This window comes from Oreochromis niloticus, linkage group LG15 (assembly GCF_001858045.2).
Source record: "Oreochromis niloticus isolate F11D_XX linkage group LG15, O_niloticus_UMD_NMBU, whole genome shotgun sequence".
Classification (NCBI taxonomy): domain Eukaryota; kingdom Metazoa; phylum Chordata; class Actinopteri; order Cichliformes; family Cichlidae; genus Oreochromis; species Oreochromis niloticus.
The window spans coordinates 21,347,536-21,356,433 of NC_031980.2; the positions used below are offsets into that span (position 1 = coordinate 21,347,536).

At 35.9% G+C, this 8,898-nt stretch overlaps 1 protein-coding gene across 1 annotated transcript in view; it reads right to left on the reverse strand.

The window, feature by feature from the left end:
* The window catches only part of LOC106097546 (mucin-3A), a 326,173-nt gene that overhangs the window by 282,266 nt on the left and 35,009 nt on the right, over window positions 1-8,898 (reverse strand). The window contains exon 4 of the mRNA XM_025899271.1: window positions 7,454-7,576. Coding sequence (XP_025755056.1) covers window positions 7,454-7,576 — 123 coding nt within the window. The remainder of the gene's footprint in view (window positions 1-7,453; window positions 7,577-8,898) is intronic.

Here is an 8,898-nt window from a genome sequence, read left to right on the forward strand (position 1 = left end):
AACCATAAAGTTTGGTGTACAAACAGTGAGTAATCATAAATTTCCTAATGAAACTGGAAAAGAAAACAGTTTACTTATACTTCACACTTTGTACTTACTACTACATGTCAGCCTAATGAAAAGTCTAACATTTACACAGTTCTGTTTTTAGTGCTAATTGCTCCAGAATTAAACAGTCATAGGGAGATCACTATTGTGATCGTTTATAATGTTAATATTAGTGAAGTGTTTCATTAATTCATTTATATGAACGTGCAGAATATTTTCATTTATCTAACACTGTTAGATAAATGTGAGTCTGAACATTTGCTGTGTCACCTGCTAACCATGCTGTTCCATCACATACTTTGTCTGTGCATAGACCAAAGTGTACTTTTACCCATACACTTATGTCACTGTATTGACTCCAATAATCACAGGATATCATTGAAAGCACTGCTGCAGTGTTGGTATATTTATAGCAAAAAGTTTAGCATGCATTCAAAAGCTCAGATTCTGCTTACTGTACCATGAAGGTGGAAAGCAGGTCAGCACGGCATAGTAAGACATCATCACCAGAGCCCTGAAACAGTAACTACTATTTAAGGATTCTGGTTAACATTGAAATTAATCCCACAAACTAGGCATGTGCAATCAGACATGTTATTTTCACTAGTACACTATTTGTAACGTTGTGTTTTGTGTTGGTTTAGTTTTTTGTTTACTTGTTTTTATATTCTACTTAAAAAAAATTAAAAAATGACCTAAATCGATTTAAGAAACCTTAAGGTGAATATTAATGTAATAATATTCAATGTTATAATGTTCACCTTGTTCAAAGTAATCCACTGAATCTATGAGCACATGCAGTGGTATGAAAAAGTAATCCTGCAGTCTTTGTATTCTCAAGTAAACATAATCAGACTTAATGTTTGACTCAGAGTTACCAAAACTAATAAGTGAACTGAAAAAATATCTATCTATCTATCTATCTATCTATCTATCTATCTATCTATCTATCTATCTATATAGTTAAAAAACTTAGCATGACTAACATCCTATTTCCTTGCGTAATTGATGGTGGAGTAGAGGTTGTTGGGATCAGTGGAAACTCCAGCAGGTGAAGAGGAAGCTTTCACAGTGCTGTAGGTCACAGTGTCACCTTCATCACCATCACCACGGGACTTTAAGAAAATAATACAAAAACGTCTTAAAGACATAACCTGACAGGAGCTTTGAAAATCATGAAGTTATTACTAACACCATCTCTATGAATATCAAATTCTTACCCTGGATTTATTCTTGGTCTTCTTGGTGAAGCTGATGGAGACGTAGGAAACACCATCATCAGCATATGCCTGCACAGTGAATACAACACAATGACTGCTCAGTAAAATGTGGATTTATAACGAGTTTGTTTCACATCTGTTTAAGTAAGTTCAGCGTCAGGTCCTCATCACATCATAGTTTCTGCTCTTCTCTGTTGAAACTAACTTTGCACTGGGAGTAGTGTGTGATCTCACCGTGTCCTGACTGGATCCTGGACCAGACTGAGTATCTGCAGGATTTAAGCTCAGTCCCTGAAAAAATACAGTTTTATTTTTAAAATCTGCTCAATGTAAACAACAAATTTAATCTAAAGAATATTTAATCAATTAATTCAACGTATTTCCCAGTCCTTGTTTCTTCCTTTGAACCTTTATGTCACTGAACTTATCGCTAAAGATCATTTCACTAGCTGGGCCCACGCCCTCATTTTAGGTTTGACAGCGTTTTAGTGGTTTTGGGAAGGCCTCGAAGGGGACTGGCAGTGGCTCCCAGGCCTGACAGATCCCAATGTATGAAACACAAGTAAAGAAGTTAAAGAATTGAAAAGGGGAGGGTGGGTGGGGCACGTAAATGAGAATGAGCAGCTTGTAGAACTGAGGGAACCTATATACATGAGAACCAGAAGGAGCGTGTTTGGAGGCGTGGTCCCGCTCCTGAAATTCCGATATTTAATCTCCAATTATAGGCTCAGTCTGGTATGAAACTATAGAGTTAATAGATGATGATATAAATGACATGGCTGAATTTGAACTCACCGTGTTGTTGCCACATTGTGTTTTGTTTTCTGAAAAGAGGAAAAAAGATGTTTACTTATGAGTCAACTTATCATAAACTTTACTCTGTGATCGTTTTCACCTTTAATTTTCTTCCATCTGATGATCACCACAACAATGATGAACAGTGTTACTAAACCCACAGGAACGATGATAAAACCTGACCGAACTGGAGAGATTATTAAAACATGTTAAACATTGAATTTTTCCACACATAGTCACCTTGTTGTCTAACAACAAGACAAGCAAAAAGAGAGATTCAGTCTCTACCTTCTGATGTTTTTACTTCCTCTTTTGTTGTCCATATGTTTGTTATTTTCCCAGTTGGTTTAATTGTTGATGTTGTGGATTTTGTTGTTGACGAGGTTTTTGTGGTGAACTCCACTGTTGTTGATTTAGTCGTTTTCACATCTTCACACAAAGAAATGCAATAATAACATTAAAGACACTAACAGTAAGAAAAGTAAGTGAACAACAACAGAGAGGAAACAGTGGTGAGATGTTTAACAGTCTAACAAGTCTCATTTTTGATGATGTCTCATGTCTGAGGATATGTTCTCTTTATCTTCATACAGCCACTCAACTGTGAGTCTACAGTGTTCATATGTCAACACAGAGCTGTTCAAGATGCTTTATCATTGTTTTCATGTACATACACTGGTGAAGATGGAGATATTGTAAGAGAAAAGCAACAATAGAAAAATGAACTTCATCACTGTGATCATAATTATTGTGGTGTTTCAGTTTGTTGTTCTAACAGGACAGTTTGAGCTGAAAACATTAAGATGTAAATACTCACTGTTATTAACAGACAGATCAATCTCAAAGTCTGGACCTTCTTGTGATCCTGTTGCATTTTTGTACTGTCTGCAGGTGTAACGACCAACATCCTGATCTGTGACCTTCTTTATAACCAGAGAACAGTCTGCAGAAAGACTCAGTCTGTCTGATTCAGGTTTGGCTTCTTTATTCTGCCCAAGTTCAAAGAGTTCTACTGAGCTGCTTGAATCACTGAAGATCCAGGTAGTACTGATACAGTTATGCTGACCTTGTATCACATTTTTACAAGGCAGAGTAACATCATGTCCACGTCCAGCTGTGACAGTTTGAACAGTTTGATGTTGCTCAGTTGTTCCTGTTGAGAAAAAGAGAGAGAAAAGTGAAACATCAAAAATGTTATGAATATGAGTGTTATGTTTATAATGTGAAGTTTTTTTTAAATACAACACAAGTTTAAGTTTCAGCTTTAGTTTCCAAGAATCAGCTCAAGTCACAAACGTTAATCATGACTGTCTCAGTTAAAGGAAGAATAAAGAAGTAACACCTGTGATAATAATGCAGTTTATTAATTGAATGTGTTTCTATGTACACTTACCTTTAAACTGAAGCATCAGTATCAGTAATGAAGACATTTGAATCCATGTGAATGCAGCCATCGTGCTTCTCTGTCTCTCTCAGTCTCTGTTCTTGCTTTCACGTTCACAAATGAGACAGTCTCAGAGATGAACACAGCATCAACTTCCTGCTCACTTCCTCATAGTGACATCACTCCTTTCCTCTTGCTGAATTAATTCAGTTCATTCAGCTTTTAGGCATCGCTATCTGCCCCTCTGTCTCAATGTAGATATCAAATTTTAACATTTAATAACTTTTATATTTAATTTATTTTGCAAACTCCCCTGTTTTCCCTTTTCAAGGACTGTTCAACAGTGGAAAATGTGTTGATCAATAAAAGAATACAGGAAGTTAAATGTGTGAAGACTGTTAGATGAGGTAAGTGTTTACATTAATGCAGCTCTTCTGTACGTTGGGTTTGTTATTAGAAAATAGGTTTATGATGATGTTTGTCTGCACACATGAAATAGTTGATTACTCAAATTATTTACACACTAGAATCTGAGTCTTAATGATTGCAATGAAACATTGACACTGCCACAGTGAGCGCTGTTGGCAGCTCGATAAGAACACAGGTCAGATGTGATAGTGGTCTGAGAGTGTTTGTTCCTCTTTGAACCTCTGAAGTTGTTCTTTCTGAGAAGTGAAGGGGAAGTGTTTTGGTGAGAATGTGGGTACAACAGCAGCAGAGCTCTGGAGGTTTCATGATGACCAGATGAACCTCTGACAGATAAATGGTTAACACACTGATGAATGTGACACTAAACTGTCTTTAGGATTCACAGCAGTTTCTACACACAGCAGGTCTTTATACCTTTTTTAATGTTGTGTAAGTATAATTCAGAAGAATAATATTAAGAATGAAAGCAGATGTTTGCACATGTTTGGAAATGTTATAATACAAGTTCAGTACAAACAGAGCTGTTCAAACCAGCAGAGTAAAAGTTTAATACTGAATATGAAAGAACAGGAAGTCAAACTGGAGACAATAATAGATGGTAGATTGTACTGTGGTCTGTGGTGGATGGATCAGGTGTGTGTGAGGTGTGAGATGGAGAGAGTTCAGAAACACACAAAGTTCTTCACAAACATATTTACATTTATTCTTATTATTGTACAGCAAAAAAAGCAATAGTTAGAAACTGAAGTTATAATTTGGATCATTATATCTGTTTCTGCTTGTAAATCTCATTAAAACTCACCTCAGGAATAAAAATAAAGTAAGAAGACTAACAATCAAATAAATAACACAAAATTTAAACAGCAATAAATAACCTGTCATTTTTAACTCAGTGGGTTACCTTTAATAAAAATCATCAACAGCAAATTTAAACAAACAAAAGATTGTTTATCATAATTAAATAAAGGATAAATAATTGCTGTATGGTATTTTACTTTTTAGATAAATCTAAATGTACATGAAAAAGTTTTTAGCTAAATATGAGATAAAATCAAAATGTAGTTTTTGTTTCCTTTTTTTAAACCTGTCTTGTCCGACAGCTTTCACAATCAGAAACATGATCTGAATGCTCTGTTGTGCCAACACATTTGCTTTGCCAAGAGTAGCTATATGAATTTTGTATAGGTTTCTTATCTTAGTCTTTCTTTTTATTCTATTTGATTTATTCATTTTCATTGTTATTCACATTAACTTATGTGTAATTGATCAATACCAGAGCTGACAGGTAGGGAGAGGTAAGAAGGGGTAGAGAGGAGAAAGGGAAAAAAGAAAAAAAAGAAAAAATTGAGAGAAGACAAAATCAAAAGGACACAGCACACATAGTTCAACTCAACAGATCACCACCTGTTGCACCTGTAAGAAAAACATATAGAAAAAACAAACAGCACCTCAGAAAAATGCACAATCTTGCATGTGTGTGTGTGAAAGAGAAACACAGAGTTTAGTTGGGCCCTCCACAGCACCCCAAGAATACTGCAGACACAAGCCCAAACATCCAGATGACAACCGTGTACTGACACAAGTAGAAGGAGGAAAGAATGACAAGGGAGGCCCAGAAAGAGCTCGCATGGCGAACGTTTAAGAGCCAGAACCATCCCAGCATGAGCTCAGAACTGTTCTCATGGCCAATGACAGGAAGGGAGTGGTAGGGAGGAGCAACCCTCACCTTCTATAATCATGTCCCACAGGTGTCAAGGCTCAGCAAGTCTCAGACTTAGACCCAGTCACACACAGACACACAGTGTTTTCAACAGCAGTGGGCTAATTTATGTGATGAGATGATGTTTGAGTTGTTGATCAGTGGAGTCTGACAGAAGCAGAAGAGTCTCCAATATTTTCATAGTTCACTCCATCTTCACCCTCATCATTAAGCTCCTGTGGAAAACAACACAACACACTTTAGATTCTCTCTGATATTGTCACGTCTGATGAGGCAGACGGCATGAAGAGGAGAGAATATGGACCCAAATGCAGACACAGAGATGCAGGAGAATGTTTAACAAAAAGCGAGCCTTCACTGCAAAAAACACCAAAACAAAAGTCGATCGGAGATTGTGAAAAACTAACAGAAACCTAAACTGGGAAAAACTAGAAACAAATATAAAGAATCTAAACCCGAGGCAAAAGCCTGAATATGAAACATGAAAATCTGAGACGAGGGCCAATGAGAACAGAAATAGCAGAAGGAGAAACACAGACGACCCAGCAACAAACAGAGGAACACAAAGGTAACGAAGGAATGAGACACAGGAGGAAAACACAGCTGGAGAAACCACACGCAACGAGACCCGGAAGAAGGAAAACGGAAAAAACTAACATGGCACACAAGACTGTCAAAGTCAAACAAGAAGACACGGACTTTACACTGAAACAAGGAGACATGACTGACAGGGGAGACAAAGGGAACATGGATCACAGGAAGAGCGCAGAAACCAAGAGACTAAAAATTCTAAATAATAATGAAAAAAAAGACTATTAATAATTCAAAACACAAAACACTGGGTCACCCCCACAGGACCGTGACAGATATTCATACTTATGTTTTCACTCCTGTGATTTTCTTTAGATTCCTTATGATTACAGTTAAGTTTCAGTTGAACATGGTCAGCACAGGATATCCTTATCTTTCATTATGTTCTATCATTGTATATCAACCGTGTCAAACAGGAACAGATACCACAAAGAGATTTTGCTGTATAAAGTTAGAGAGGACTATTGAGTGTTCAAACTCACAGCGGTTTTTTCCATTTCTGTTTTGTTTCCTGAAAAGACAAAATAATAATAAAAAAAGAGTAGAGTAAACAGTTAAACTCGAAGCTTTTTATGTGTAAAAGTCTCATCTGTGAATTTTCTCACCGTTACATTTTATCCACATGTTGAATGTAACAGGAGATATTACGAGAGCTGCTAAACCCACAGGAACGATGATAAACCCTGAATGAACTGGAGAGATTATTAAAACATGTTAAACATGATACTGAATTTCTCCACACATAGTCAAGTCTCAGTCTGACATCCAGACTTCGAAAAAAAGAGAGATTCAGTCTCTACCTCCAGATGGAATATTTGATGCTGTTGTCAGTGTCCCTGCTGATGTCTTTAATTCCTCTCTTGTTGTCCATGTGTTTATTTTCACGGTTGGTTTAATTGTTGATGTTGTTGATTTTGTTGTTTTCACATCTTCACCTAATGAAATACAATAACAACATTAAAGACACTAACAGTAAGAAAAGACTTCAAATTTCTGTTCAGTACAAAAGCCAAAGATTTCAAATCTAATAAATACAGTCGGTTTTCTAACATGTAGAGATGACGGTTGATGTGTTTTTGGACTGTGGAGTTTCTGGCTGCAGTATTTATTTAAAAATACAAAATCAAATATTCTAAATAAACACCAGCAATGAAAATGTTAATAATCAACTAAATGTGTTCAAAAATATATTAGTAATAAAATTTCATTTTATCTTTCATAGAAGCTAAACAGTCGATACAGATTTTAAAAAAACAGAGTCACTACCGTCTGGTTGATTTGATGTTGTTGTCAGCGATGTCTTTACTTCCTCTTTTGTTGTCAATGTGTTTATTTTCACGGTTGGTTTAATTGTTGATGTTGTTGATTTTGTTGTTTTCACATCTTCACCTAAAGAAATGCAATAACAACATTAAAGACACCAACAGTAAGAAAAGACTTGAAAGTAAGTGAACAACAACAGAGAGGAAACAGTGGTGAGATGTTTAACAGTCTAACAAGTCTCATTTTTGATGATGGCTCATGTCTGAGGATATGTTCTCTTTATCTTCATACAGCCACTCAACTGTGAGTCTACAGTGTTCATATGTCAACACAGAGCTGTTCAAGATGCTTTATCATTGTTCTCATGTACATACACTGGTGAAGATGGAGATATTGTAAGAGAAAAGCAACAATAGAAAAATGAACTTCATCACTGTGATCATAATTATTGTGGTGTTTCAGTTTGTTGTTCTAACAGGACAGTTTGAGCTGAAAACATTAAGATGTAAATACTCACCGTTAATAACAGACAGATCAATCATAAAGTCTGGACCTTCTTGTGATCCTGTTGCTGTTTTGAACTGTCTGCAGGTGTAACGACCAACATCCTGATCTGTGACCTTCTTTATAACCAGAGAACAGTCTGCAGAAAGACTCAGTCTGTCTGATTTAGGTTTGACTTCTTTATTCTGCCCAAATTCAAAGAGTGTTACTGAGCTGCTTGAATCACTGAAGATCCAGTGAGTACTGATACAGTTATGCTGACCTTGTATCACATTTTTACAAGGCAGAGTAACATCATGTCCACGTCCAGCTGAGACAGTTTGATGTTGCTCAGTTGTTCCTGTTGAGAAAAACAGAAAAAAAATGTGAAATATCAAATATGTTATGAATATCAGTGTTATGTTTATAATGTCACATTTATTTTAAATACCACATAGGTTTATCATTCAGCTTTAGTTTCCAAGAGTCAGCTCAAGTCAAAAAGTACATCATGACTGTCTCAGTTAAAGGAAGAATAAAGAAGTAACACTTGTGATAATAATGCAGTTTATTAATTGAATGTGTTTCTATGTACACTTACCTTTAAACTGAAGCATCAGTATCAGTAATGAAGACATTTGAATCCATGTGAATGCAGCCATCGTGCTTCTCTGTCTCTCTCAGTCTCTGTTCTTGCTCTCACGTTCACAAATGAGACAGTCTCAGAGATGAATACAGCATCAACTTCCTGCTCACTTCCTCATAGTGACATCACTCCTTTTTTCTCCTGTTACTGAATTAATCCAGTTCATAGTGTTTAAGCATCTGTATCTGTATCTTCCTCTCTCTTAATGTTGATATCAAATGATTAAAAGTGTTTTAAATATTTAAGACCTTTTATATTTAATCTTTAATTATATATATATATATATTTACATTTCATAGTTACCAAGTTCAATTTGTAG